The following is a 13199-nucleotide window of genomic DNA, read 5'->3' on the forward strand; positions in this document are numbered from 1 at the left end:
GTCTGCTTGGTGTGTAATCTTGTTCTCACACTTTGGGAGGGAAGAAGGCTGTCTTTTACATACCGGATGGTTCTGTGCAGCTGGTTCTCCCGTCAGCAGGGGTATGTTTGGAGTTGGCTTACGGCTGTGGTCAGAGGCTATGGAGCAGGTTTGGGGACTTTTTTTTTTTTCCCTTTGTATAACTGATTAATTGTTCACATGGGTACTGGCCAAATTTGTACTACATCTTTCCTAACAGACCTGAAAACTGATGAGCACTGTCTTCCCTCTAGAAGTCATAGAATACAGTCATAGTTACTTGTTGGTGCCTAATTCATAACATCGCTTGGGGCTTGCTCTTCAACCAGGGGAGCAAGAAGGCCCAGTTAAAGTGCCAGGAGTTGCTGCCACAGACTGAAGGCTCTGCCAGGACAGGGACCGACTCTGGCTTTGGACCATCTCCTAAGCTTTGTGGCCAAGCAGGGGTGGGGAGTGGGTGGGCAGTAGGACAAGACCACAGAAGATCTAGTAGTTGTGAAGTAGGGGGCAGCCCCCGTGTCATTGCCTTGACCGTTTCTGACCCATGGCCCTCTCACATGTAAGGTCGAGGACCATTCCGGTGAATTCTAGGAAAGATAGCTGAGCATACCCACTTGATCCTTAGGTTTTGCCTCGGTCCCTCCAATGCCTTGTTTTCATTTCCTTGGGAGTAAAACCCAGTGACCTGCATTTACTCCCTTGAGGCCCGGCCTAACTTGAGCATAGGGCTTTCCTCTCCTCCTTATGGGATTTGGAGCCACATAGACCCCAGCTCCATCAAATAGAAGTCAAGTAGCTTCCCTTAACCTCTCCGTTCCTCAGTTTCCCTATCTCTAAAATGGGATGGTGGTGCTTAGTCCGAAAGGAAGATGCTTGGTGTTGTTGCTGTTTTTATTACTGCCCTGGGCAAGGGATGTTTTGCAACTCTTCCCCTGTTACCAAGGTGGGAGGAAAGGGCAAGAAGGGAAGGTGGTGTGCCAAACTCCAAGGTGGAGTTTGCGAGGGCTGGAGGGTTCATTCTTCCAGGTCTTGTCAGATTTGGGCCTCAGACTACTAAAGAGAAAGTAGGAGGCCGAACTCAGAAGAGGGCTGTTTCTCTCAAACTCTGCTTCCCTCCCAAACTGTGAGGAAAGATTACACACCAAGCAGGCATTGTGGTAAGCTAGGCAGTCTGGGTATTTTGGTTTCTGGTTTTTCTATCCTACGTAATGATGTGGGAGGGAGTTAGAAAAGAGAATCCATCTGGATATCCTTGCCTTTTGCCATGGTGCGCAGCTTTTCGAAGTAGGCTGATGTCTACATTGTGATTTCGTTTTGTTTTTTTCCAGCCCATCCTTCCGGAAATCGAGAATGTCCCGAGCCCAGAGCTTCCCAGACAACAGACAGGAGTTCTCGGGTAAGTTCCCCAGAGCCTGGAAGAGCACTGCAGGGTGCCTGGATGGGACTGCAGGCATTCTGCTTTTGCTAGCTGAGGTGGGAAGCCGGGACTGTATTTTAATTCTCCTCAGCCTGCTGCTCTGAGGTCTCGGGTGACATAGGGGCTTAAATGGCTCATTCACATTGACCTACCCCGAAACCAGTGATTCCTCTATCTCTATCTTACCCAGATCGGGAAACTCAGCTGTATGACAAAGGGGTCAAAGGTGGAACCTACCCCCGGCGCTACCACGTGTCTGTGCACCACAAGGACTACAATGAGGGTGAGTGCACCTCTACCCTGCCCCCTGCTGGCTGCCTCAGAATGGACATGGGTAGAGCTTTGCCACCCAAAAGCCACTGCCAGGGCACGGTGGGCCCAGGCCCGCCAGACCGCATGTTTTCTTTATTCCTGAGGAGCTGTGCCCAGACTGGAGGCACTAGAGACCAAGGGGAGATGGGCAGAAGGACGGTGTCTGAAAACCAAGATGCTGCCACTGGGAAGGGAACACTGTCCTTGGTCTGAGTCCCTAGCGTGCCCCATGGTGCCAGCTCTTCAGCGCCCTCTTCTGCCCCATGGCAGCAGACAGAAGGGAGCTTCCACAAAGGTTTAGGATTAGGATGCCAGGGAAGACAGACTTCAGCAGTGGATTGGCCTTGTGAGTGATGTGGTGCACGAGGGTTAGCCCTATGCCTTCCCTATGGCCAGGGCTTCCTAAACAATCCGTGGCTGCTTCGTAATTCCTGCTTTTGTCCTGATTCTAGGGTGCTTGGGACTTTAGCCATTCTGGCATGGATTAGGTAAAAGGGCAGATGGGATGATGTGGTTTGCACATTTAGCCTCGTGGCCAGGGGGCTGACTTGCTCTATTCTGTCTCCTGCATCCCTTCAGGCAGAAGAACGTTTCCACGAATACGGCGTCATCAAGGCAACCTCTTTACCCTGGTGCCATCCAGCCGCTCCCTGAGCACAAATGGCGAGAACATGGGTCTGGCGGTACAATACCTGGACCCGAGAGGGCGCCTGCGGAGTGCGGACAGCGAGAATGCCCTCTCTGTGCAGGAGAGGAATGTGCCGACCAAGTGTGAGGAGTGGGCCCTGGCCAGGAGACTGCCCAGTGGGTGCTCAGACAGTCAGCAGGGCAGGAGGCCAGAGGTCCCCTGGGGCTGTTCAGCTCAGCGGTAGGCTGCTCTGGCCCATCCTCACCACACTGGAAGAAGCTGTGGGTCGGCAGCAGATCCCCTGGACCTTAGGCCTCGCTCCACTGTTGTGTGGCAAGCCACTTCCCCTCTCTGGCCTTTAGTCTCTCTGTGTTTAAACAGAAGAGCAATCTCCTCAGCCCTTGCCATATTCAGATGTTTGGGGACTTAGGAAGTAAAGGTATTTGATCAATTCAGAGGAGTGTTTAACCATGACGGTAGCCAGTCATCTGCCTCTCAGGACTTGGACCTAACGGTCCCACTGATCAGGGCACTGAGCCTGCTCCAGAAGGGGCTGGAGATGCTGGGCTGAGAGACAGGACTGTGCTGGGTGAGGGGTTCTTGAGCCAGAGGTCCCATCGCAGAGCCTCTGGAGACCAAGGCAAGACCTCAGTAAATAATGCTCTTTCCTTCTGTCCTCCTGTAGCTCCGAGTGCCCCCATCAATTGGCGCCGTGGGAAGCTTCTGGGCCAGGGCGCCTTCGGCAGGGTCTATCTGTGCTATGACGTGGACACAGGACGTGAACTTGCTTCCAAGCAAGTCCAATTTGACCCAGACAGCCCTGAGACAAGCAAGGTACTGCCTTCCCCATGGTCTGGCCTCCAGTGTCCCCCTTAGCAGAAATTCTTGTCTTACTGCATAGATTAACTGCTCAAGAAGCTACAGATTGCTCCCCCCATCATTCTTCCTCCCATGCTCCCTTGCTCTCCACCCTGGCCATGGCCATGAGGTAAAGGGACTGTGGTCCAAAGAGCATCAGACCCCCTGGGGGAGGGATTAGGTATGAGGAACTGAGTTGATGCCAAAGTACCAAACCACCCGAACTGAGAGGCCAGCGCCACAAAGAACAGTACCTGCCCACTCTCACCAAACAGTTGCCTCTCAGCCCTTGGTCCAGGAAGGAGCTTATCTTTGGAATTCAACTTTGGGTGTGGCCTACACTCCAATCTGAGCTGACAAATGCAGCAGTTACCTTAACTAAGCATCTACACCCCTTCTCCCACCTCACTGTCTGCCTTCTTCCAGCATGGGAGTGCCACTGTCCCATGGGTCACCCAGCATTGTGTCCAAGGGCCAGACAGTTAAGAGAGCCCCCCTTTGCTCCAGTTCCCAAGGCAGACAGACCCCCCCTGAGGTCACTTATTAGGGCAAACTGAGCTGATCCCAGGTGGGCAGAAGCGGGGCCCTGCAAGCCAAGGTGACCACTGGGCCCCTCCCCTAGGAGGTGAGTGCCCTGGAGTGTGAGATCCAGTTGCTGAAGAATTTGCAGCATGAGCGCATAGTGCAATACTACGGCTGTCTGCGGGACCGTGCGGAGAAGACTCTGACCATCTTCATGGAGTACATGCCGGGGGTACGTGCTCCCCAGAGGGCCAGACCTGGGCTGTGGGCTCTGAAGGAGGTGTCCCTTGGACATGCTTCTGATCACTTGAGATGCCAGAGGTGATGCTCAAAGTCAGGAGGGCCCTGCATCTGGCTGTGGTGATGGTGTGGGACGTGAAGCGTCCCAGGCCACCCTGACCCGAGGCTTACAGGGCAGTTGCACTGTCCAGTAAGGACCGCCTGTACCTGGAGCAGAGGAGCCTCCCTTCTGGATTTAGATCATACGTTGCTTAAGGAAACTGTTCTCCAAGCTGCCCGGTAGCCCCCAGCAAAGCCAGGGGCACCGCTCACCGGGGTTGGCTGAATCACTCCTTTGTTGCCATGCTGGGGGCTGGAAATAACCTTGCCCCCCTCCCTCCCCTTCCCTGAGCTGACTCCCTCTGACTCCTGTGGCTGTAGGGCTCAGTGAAAGACCAGTTGAAGGCTTACGGAGCTCTGACAGAGAGCGTGACCCGCAAATACACCCGGCAGATCCTGGAGGGCATGTCCTACCTACACAGCAACATGATCGTTCACCGAGACATCAAGGGTGAGCAGGCACAGGCTGTGGGGTCCCCAAGACCTGGTCACTTAACCATTCTGAATTTTCTGAAAAGTGAGACCCTAATTGCTTCCTTGGGGGATTGGTGTAGATTGGTTGAGCAATTTGGGAAACTACCTGAACGGTGCTGTGCAGCTAGATGTTGGCCATGGTGATGCTCATTTCATGCTGTAGGGCGGAGCCAGTAGCACGCTGTGCATGTCATGTCTCATTCGTGGTAGTCTCCGTCCTCCCCAGCAGCCCCGTGACCTGGGAGGGAAGGGAAGAGGGTGGATGGTAGAAAATGCCCAGAGGGCCCAGGGTGGCAGCCTCTGCCCTTTCATGCCTTAGGAGCCAACATCCTCCGAGACTCTGCCGGGAATGTGAAGCTGGGGGACTTTGGGGCCAGCAAGCGCCTGCAGACCATCTGCATGTCCGGCACAGGCATGCGCTCGGTCACGGGCACGCCCTACTGGATGAGTCCTGAGGTGATCAGCGGCGAGGGCTACGGGAGGAAGGCAGATGTGTGGTGAGTGCTGGGGACATGCTGGGATGGCATCTCCATGTCTGGGCTGTCGTGACTCTAACTTAGAAATGAGCTGTGGGGGCTTTGCAGTGTGGTGGGAGGAAGAGGAGATGCAGCTCTTGGCAGCCAGGCCAGGAGCCAGGCCAGGATGTCGGTACCCGCCCCCGCACATACGCAGGTGCATTGCGTTTTAACCCCAACAGCACCTATCTGCTGTTGATGAGAACTCGGGGCATGGAAAACATCCCTAGTGTTTGCTAACTTCCTGACAGAAGTAGCACCAGTCTGAAGGCCTGGGTCAGTCTCTAAATCGTAGCAGGCTTCTTCCTCTCCTAGCGTTCAGATGGCTTGCGTTTGCTCTACCTCCCTTCTTGTGCAGCCTCTGATGCACCCCTCTGAAAGGGCCTGGAAGTTGTGAGAGCATCTCTTCCCCTCAGAACGGTATTGTGGTGGGCGAGTAATGGTTCCCCAAAGATGCCCACATACTAACCCCATGCCCTGTTAATGTTTCCTTACGTGGCAGCAGGGCCTTTGCAGATATGCTTAATTTAAGGATTTTGAGATGGGGAGCTTATCCTGGATCATCCAGGTGGGCTCAGTATAATTGCAAGGGTCCTTACAAAAGGCGGACACAGCAGGTGAGAGTGGGTAGCAAGAGATGGGACAGTAGAAGCAAGAGACTGGAGTGGTGTAAGGAGGGGCCGTGAACCAAGGAGTGCTGGCAGCCTCTAGAAGCAGAGCCTCCAGAAGGAACCATCCCTGCTGACCCATTGACTTTAGCCCATTGAGACTAGTTCTAGACTTCTGACCTCCAGAATAAATTTTTGTTAGTCTTATGCTCATGGTAATTTGTTACAGTGGCAATAGGAAACTAACACAGTTATCTCCGAGCTCTTTCTGTCCATGCTAAGGGGTCTCTTCCCCATCTCAAGACTCACCCTAGTGGGTGTAGGTTGATGAAGCCCTCGCAGATGAGGCCTTGGGGACCCTCTACAGAGGTGTCAACCCTCAGCTTGCCCCGTCCTGCCTCAGGGTGTTCTGAGAAAGGCACCTCCTTTCATGATGGTGGGCAGGTCAGGGAGTCTGGGGTGACATGGGATTCTGTCTCTCCAGGAGCCTGGGCTGTACCGTGGTAGAGATGCTGACAGAGAAACCACCTTGGGCAGAGTATGAAGCCATGGCTGCCATTTTCAAGATTGCCACCCAGCCCACCAATCCTCAGCTGCCCTCCCACATCTCTGAGCACGGCCGGGACTTCCTGAGGCGCATTTTTGTGGAGGCCCGCCAGAGACCTTCGGCCGAGGAGCTGCTCACACACCACTTTGCACAGCTCACGTACTGAGCTCCCTAGGCTCACTGCCGCCAGCCTCCCCTGCTGCACGGGCAAGGGGCTGCCGTGCGGTGCGGCTCCGCAAAGTTGCTGCTTCTCCCGGGCAACGCTGTGGACCACGGAGCTGCAGTCCAGCCAGCGTTCGTCTGTGCCCCATCCACCACTGGGGCTCAGAGCCGGGGCGGGGTGGCTGCAGCCTCAAGGACTGGGAGCCCCCAGCCTGCCAGACCCGAGAGCTCCAGCATCCTAAGCTCCGCGTGGAGGGGAAGGGGCTAGGAACAGTGTGCAAAGCGCTGAGGGCCTTACCCTCAGGGCTGTGTCCTGACACTGCAGTCAGCGCCAAAGCCCCACGGGTGTGGGGGCACAGGACTGACGCGAGGGTCTGATTAGTGTTACTTTCATTCAGAGTGTTATTTTGTTTCTCCTCCCATGTCTGGAGACCACCAGGGCATCTCTGGGCTGGATGAGCCCCCCCAAGCCTGAGGTAAAGCCCAGCATCCCACAGCCAATGGAAGGCAGAGGCTGGGGCTGCGCTCTCCCCGGAGCCCCCAGGTCAGCTTTGCCAGTCCCTGTCCTTTACCAAAGATGAATGAAGCAAATGTTATGCTGCCTTATTCAGGGAAGGAGGAGCCCATCCTGCCTGCCCCCATGACCCTGCACCCCCCCCCCCCAGCAGGGGCCTGAGATGTGGAACTTCCCCCACTTGGGGCAGGGGAGACCCAGTTTTGTCAATGCAATTGTCTCTGTTTTACAAGTTGGAGTCACTCTTATGCTGTACCCAGTGTCTAAACTGGAGACTGTGTGCCCTTGGGCTCTGAGTATCACTGTTGTGGGCTTGGGCCTTGGGCTGGATTGGAAAGAGCTGAAGGTAATGGCCTTTGTGTTCCTGACCTGGCACCTTTTCCCCCACTGGAGCAGAAAGGAAGATGGACATCGTGGTGAGGGCATCTGACCCAGCTGGCTGCCCAGAGCCCTGGGCAGGCTCTTCTGGATAGCCAGGGAAGTTGGATCAGGCTGTCTGTGAGTCGTGACCCTGCTAGGCCAGAGCCCTCTCCGTCTGGTAGAAGGGAGAGCCCATGTGATGTCACCAACTGTGTCCCAAACTACCATCTCTGTTCCTTCTTGGCCAGCCTTGCCCATCCCCACGAGGCCTCAGCCTCTTTCCCTTCTTCGAGGAGGAATGGTAGCAGGGGTCGCGGAGCCGGTGTCTCCACGCAGCTTAGAGTTGGCCTTATTTACCTCAGCCTGGGCGCTGGTCCTTTCTTCCGGCCCCTCCCCTCCAAAATGTGCCTATTGCTAGAGCTCCTCCCGCCCAACACCCAGTTTCCTTGGGAGTTGTCATTAAAGGAACAACAACAACAACAACAACAACAAAGCCAGTGCCCAGGGATGGGCCTCTCCGGGGAGCTGGGGATCAGCGCCAGGCAGCTGCTCATTGCCAGCCATGCCCACTTCCCCACGGGCACCAGAACAAGCCAAAGCCTTCGTTGTATGTTGACGATGCACTTTTATGAATGTAGTTTCTATCGCTGTTTTTAGCCTTTTCACATCATGTAATGTGAGGCCTTGTACTTGTTAATTTATATCTCAGATCATATTTGATGGTTTTTATATATATCAATTCTAGATTGTTACAGGTGATGGACGCCTCAAGAGAGAGAAGAGAAAATGAAAGCAGCTGGTTTTGCAGGAATGTGTGTTGCACGGTGCCAGTTGGGCCTGGGCCCCTCTGTTTCCATCCTTTCCCCCCAGGGGCCTCTGTCAGGCACCCCCAGCTCAGCCCTCTGAAGACAGTGGCCCTCGCCCAGGGTGGGGACTGGCCCCTCAACTTGACCAAAGCCGCCACGTGGCAGCTCGGCCTCTCCACACCCCCATCCTGATGGCTGTAGCACTCTTCGTGGGCCCACACCCCCGTCCCCAGTCCCTGTTCCCCAAGAGGAAACAGAGCACGGTGCCGGTGCCAAGACGACTCTGTGTGTCCCAGCTTCAGGCTCTCACAGAGCCCCACCTCCTGGGGTCTTACCTCACAGGGAATGGGTTCTAAAAGTGAATTTGCAAACAGGCCAACAAACGCTGCACTCCAAAAAAATAAAAGACCCTGTTTTTTGTTTTGTTTTGTTTTTTTGTTTTTTTTTTTTTTTGTGCCAAAAACTGTGGACATGCTGGCTCAGCATCCTCAGGACCAAGCTGTCGCTTAATTTTAATTTATTGTCTTTATATTAAATAACCCAGATGACAAGTTGTGGGCCTAGGACAGCCTGGGCCCGAAGATTCTGAAAGGCAGTCCCCTGGAAGCCCCAGGCTTGCTGTGGGAAGGGCCATGCTGCCATTTGCTCATCATTCCGTGGGCTATGTCGGCCTTGGCCAAACCTACATGGAGAGGCCAGGACTGGGGACAGTCCACACTCCATCGCCCTCCTGCCCCTCCTTTCCACCTCAGCTCTGTGTCTGTGTCTGAATTGTGGATCGTGCAGAAGAACCTGCAGCCATAGTTATTTGACTATATCTCGACCGAGGGCTTGCAGTGCAAAGCCAGGCCAGTGTCGCGCATTACTTACAATAAAAGGGATCATTTATACCCAAGGGGTCCTGTGGCAATGCTTTTGGTTGGGGAGTGGAGAGAGCAGGGGTTTGCTCGGGAGGAGCCAGGTATGGTGCCTGGTAACCAGCTTGGGTCCCTCAGCAGAGAGCTTGAAATGACTCCAAGAGGGGTCCTAGGATGGGCTGACTTGGTTGTTACCACTGCAGGCTCAGAGCTGGCTCCCCTCCCTCCCCACTTCCGGGAGCTCTGCTGAGGGTGCTTCTATCAGGGCTGATTATCAAGGTGGTACTGTCAGCCCCCCTGACCCAAGTGTCACCAGTGGCTGGGGTCCCAGAACTTCGTGGCATCTAGTAGTCTTCCTGGTGCAGGCAAGTATCCCCTTGAGCCATATTCTGCTGTTATCTCCCTGCTGGTCTGTCTGCTGGTGGTGCTTAGCTCAGAGCCCGGAGAGACCACTCTTGTCCCCATCTGAGGCCTCCAGTGCAGAATTTGGGCCTGCTTTGAATGGGGCTCTCGGCTCTCCTCGTGCTGACGACCCAGTGCCATCTCTGCTGAGCGTTAGCTCTGCTGCTTCAGGGGGCAGTGTCTACCTCAACACAGCACAGTGGCCCATCTGCCACCAGAGTTTGAGCACCCGCTCCCTACCCTGTCCTATGGGCATGGCGTCACTTAGGAACTTAAGGTATTGTATGGGGTGCAGTGGTAGCAAATCCCCCAGGAGTCGGCCCTCTTGCTCCACCAGGTCATATAGCCCACGGACAGTTTGGGGGAAATCAGGACAGTTGGGTCTGGGACAGACATCCCAGACTTCCTGCCAGTAATCTGCTGGGCATGGGGAGGTGTCTCAGGTCACCCAAGTTGGCCATGTTTGCCCTGCTGTAAACTTGTCCCTCAGAGGAGCAGATAAGCTGTTTCTCCTTGGACTACCTGGGATGGTGACCATGGCTGCCCCACTCCCCAGAGCTTGAAAAAGCAAGGGGAAGATGACAGATGGGGAAGGACATGGCGAACTAGAGAACCTTCAACAGCACTTGCTGAATCTGCTGGTTTCCACAACCCTTTGCTGATTTCCAGGGCAAAGGGGGTCCAGACAAGGACTCGGCAGAAGGGTTCTGCTTTGCAGTATACCGAAGTGCAGTGAGGCCAGGCTCCATCACCTACTGATGGCCTGACCCTCTTTTTTTTTTTTCTAAAGTAGGTTCCACATTCAATGTGGGGTTTGAACTCACAACCCTGAGATCAAGAGTTGCATCCCCTACTGACTGAGCCAGCCATCCTGACCCTTTCTTAACCGACACAAGGCTGAGAAGCAAAGTGGAGTTTCAGTTCTAAAACCACTCTGGGTATGACAGCATGGAGGCCTGGCTGTTGAAAAAGGAGCATCCCCTCTTTTTCTCAGGCTGGTGTCATTTCCCTGGCACCTATCACCAGCCCCATCCCCCACCCCAATCAAGGCCAGGAGTGCTCTGGGTTGACCATGTCCCCTGTCACCTCTGCATGAGAAATCTGCATCCTTCCTGCCACAAAGGCCACCCCGCCCCAGCCCCATCAGGCCACATAATACAGAGTCAGAATCTGTTAAAACATGTTTTAAACAGGGTTGATCACAACAGTCAGAACCGGCAGCAACAGGGGAGAAGAGGAGAGGAGTGTGGCCCACACCAGCCCCCAGCCAGTCTCTGTGGCTCTCAGCCTGGCGGGTGCTTGAGCTTCCGCTTCTTGACTCGGGTGGTGCAAGATGGGTCCCAAGCCCCACTGGGCATGCCCTGCCTCGCCTTTCGGGGGAGGGCAGGGCTAATACACTCCCCCCCCGCCCAGGGCCTTGGTGGGCATTCTGTGAGGCCCAGCGAGGGCACGCTGGCTCTCCTTCCTCCGGTCTCCATGGCTCAGGACCAGGCTAAGGGCAGAGGTAGATGGAGAGACAAGGGGTCCCCAGAGGGCCCCAGGTGGCAGTGAGGGAGCTTGGGACCCTGAGGGGGCATGGTGACTCCTTGCTGGAGAAAAGGCACCTAGATAGGGAAGCTGGGCTTGCGGGCCTCCCAGGGGGCCAGGGGGTGAGGTGGGGTAGGCTGAAAGAAGTAGGAAGCAGGGTGGTGAGCAAACCCCAATCCTGGTTCCCAAACCCCCCCCCCCCAGGGAGAATGAAGGAATCCTGGAGCAGAGCCCTGCCCCCCTAATCCTCTGCCTGAGCAAGATGGCCTTATCCCTGTCCCACCCTGACCCCCAACCCAAGCCCAGGTCCAATCTCTTTCCCACCCTTCCCACTGCCCCTCTCCAGGCCGCCTTCTACAGAGACAGTGGATGGCAGAGGGGCCTCAGGCGGTCTTCGTGCCGGAGTCCACCTCCTTGTGGGCCCAGAGCTCCTTATGCTGCTTCCGGCCGAAGCCCTCATCGTAGTTGCCTTTGCTCTTAAACAGCTGCTGAAAGTGGGGTTTGCAGTAAAATTCCCCGTGCAGTGCCGCGTAGCTGCCCAGGCTGCAGAAGCAGAACAACTGTGGTCAGGTCAGGTCAGGGCTAGCAGGCGAGGGCAGGGGCAGGGCAAAGGCGCACCTCAGCTTGGTGTGACAGTGCTTGCAACAGAAGCAAGAGTTGTGGAAAATGAGCTTGTCGGCCACCAGCCGCTCCATGGGGTACACGGTCTTCTGGCAGGCGGCACAGCTCTCCTTCACCTGGGCCCGAAGGCTGAAGGACTGTCCCGGGGAGAGAGTCAGCCAGGGGCCTGGCCCATGCCCGTCCCTTCTCCCCCCAACACTCCACTCTCGGGGCCCTACCTTGGAGCGCTGGACAGTGCTGCTGCCACCGCTGCCTTTGGCTTCCTAAGGGAGAGGGCCAGTCAGGGCCGGGTCAGAGGGATGCCCCCAGACCATTGCTGCGGTCACCAGCCCAGATCCCAGGGGCGTGGGGGGGCGGGGCAAAGGGTGGCAAACCTGCCGCCCCTCACCCCTTCACCCCCAAGCTCGATGCCTGCGGGAGAGGAGCCCTCCCGCCCCGCTGATCACCTACATGAGAGGGGGTGGCCTGGGCGGCTTCTGCAGCCTGGAACATGGCTCGGTGGGGGTGATGGAGGCCCCAGGTGGAGACGCGGCACCCGCTGGGTTCTGCAAGGGGAAGTCGGTCGGTCGGGCCCCACAAGCGCTTCCCCAGCCTGCAGGGTGGGGTGGGAGTGTTTACAGGCAGGGGGCTAGGGGGCTGCGGTTGGGACTTTCCCTAAGTCATTTCCTGTTGCTCCGGGTCTTGCCACTTCCGCCCCTCACCCACCTCCCCCTTCGCCCGCCCGCCCCCCACGCTGCTCCCCAAGGGACAGGGGTCCCTGAGTGGAACCATGTGTCGGGGAAAGGACAGAGTTAGCCGGGAGCGGCCGGGGGAGGGGGCGCCGCGCAGCCGCCGTGAGCGCCCCGCGGCCCGGGACCCCGCCTGGATGAGGGGAGGTCAGGGGCGGGCAGGGCGGGCCGGGCGGGGCCTCGGTGAGAATCCGCTGGCCCCGCCTGACCCCGGCCCGACGCTGCCGAGGCCGCGGGCGCCCACCCCCCACCCCGCCCCCAGCTCGGCCGGCCCAGTCCCTGGACAGCGCTCCCGGGCTGCGCCGCCCGCCCCGCCCGGCCGAACCACCGCCCGCACGCCCCGCTTCTCCGCCCCGGGGCCCGCGAGGACGGGACCCCAGACCCGGGACCCCCGCCGACACAGCCAGGGGGATTCGGCTCCGTCCCCGCTGGGAGGCCCGCCCGGGAGGGCGGCCGCTGGCCTCGGGGCCCCTGGCGAGAGCGACGGGCGGAGGCGCTGAGCGTCGGGACCCCGCGGGCGGCGGCCCTCGCGCCCGCACCCCCACCTCGGCGCCCGGGTTTGTGAGACGGATGCAGGCCCCCTCCCCGGCCCGCCCGCGGGTCTCACCGGGGCCCCGGCCTGGGCCGCGGGGCGGGGGGTCGTTCTCCGGGGGGACGCCTCGGGTGCGAGGAGGGCGCGGGCGCGAGCTGCCGCCGCTGCCAGTGGTCCCCGAGCGGCCGCCGCCGCCACCGCCTTATCGCGGCGCCGCCCCCGCCGGCCCCCGCCCCGCGCCCGCCCATTGGCTCCGCCGCGCCCGGAGCCGCCTCCGGGGCCCCGGCGCCGCCGCCGACCCCCTCTGCGCTTTGTCTTTCCCTCGCTCTCCGTCACTTGCCTTTGTCTGCCCCCCGCCCCGACCCCGCGCTCCGGGCACTCGCACCATCCCCGCGGGCCCCGCGTCGCCGGCTTCCCCGTCGGCCCGCTCGGGACCGAGGCAGGGACCGGAG

The 13199-nt window shown here is 57.9% G+C and overlaps 2 protein-coding genes across 7 annotated transcripts in view; one reads left to right on the forward strand and one right to left on the reverse strand.

Annotated features, from left to right (window-relative positions):
• The window catches only part of MAP3K3 (mitogen-activated protein kinase kinase kinase 3), a 71754-nt gene extending 62784 nt beyond the window's left edge, over positions 1-8970 (forward strand). For all 5 annotated transcript variants that reach the window (XM_078065902.1, XM_078065901.1, XM_036116174.2 and 2 more), the window contains 8 exons: positions 1347-1414; positions 1626-1718; positions 2327-2518; positions 3061-3209; positions 3856-3987; positions 4416-4545; positions 4888-5065; positions 6176-8970. In XM_078065902.1, the coding sequence (XP_077922028.1) occupies positions 1347-1414; positions 1626-1718; positions 2327-2518; positions 3061-3209; positions 3856-3987; positions 4416-4545; positions 4888-5065; positions 6176-6404 (1171 nt within the window). In that variant the 3' untranslated portion in view covers positions 6405-8970. The remainder of the gene's footprint in view (positions 1-1346; positions 1415-1625; positions 1719-2326; positions 2519-3060; positions 3210-3855; positions 3988-4415; positions 4546-4887; positions 5066-6175) is intronic.
• Positions 8971-10502: 1532 nt separating this feature from the next.
• Positions 10503-12944, reverse strand: LIMD2 (LIM domain containing 2). 2 transcript variants are annotated; one of them, XM_036116196.2, is made up of 5 exons: positions 12823-12944; positions 11938-12032; positions 11706-11750; positions 11485-11624; positions 10503-11409 (listed from the first exon to the last, which is right to left on the reverse strand). In XM_036116196.2, exons 2-5 carry the CDS (start codon positions 11977-11979, stop codon positions 11250-11252), a joined length of 387 nt encoding a protein of 128 aa, XP_035972089.1. In that variant the 5' UTR covers positions 11980-12032; positions 12823-12944; the 3' UTR covers positions 10503-11249. The 2 variants fall into 2 exon arrangements, with proteins under 2 accessions (XP_035972089.1, XP_035972088.1); XM_036116195.2 differs by having other exon boundaries at positions 11938-12079; positions 12823-12927.
• Positions 12945-13199: the final 255 nt, after the last annotated feature.

The sequence above is a fragment of the Halichoerus grypus genome, chromosome 2, assembly GCF_964656455.1.
Source record: "Halichoerus grypus chromosome 2, mHalGry1.hap1.1, whole genome shotgun sequence".
Taxonomy (NCBI): domain Eukaryota; kingdom Metazoa; phylum Chordata; class Mammalia; order Carnivora; family Phocidae; genus Halichoerus; species Halichoerus grypus.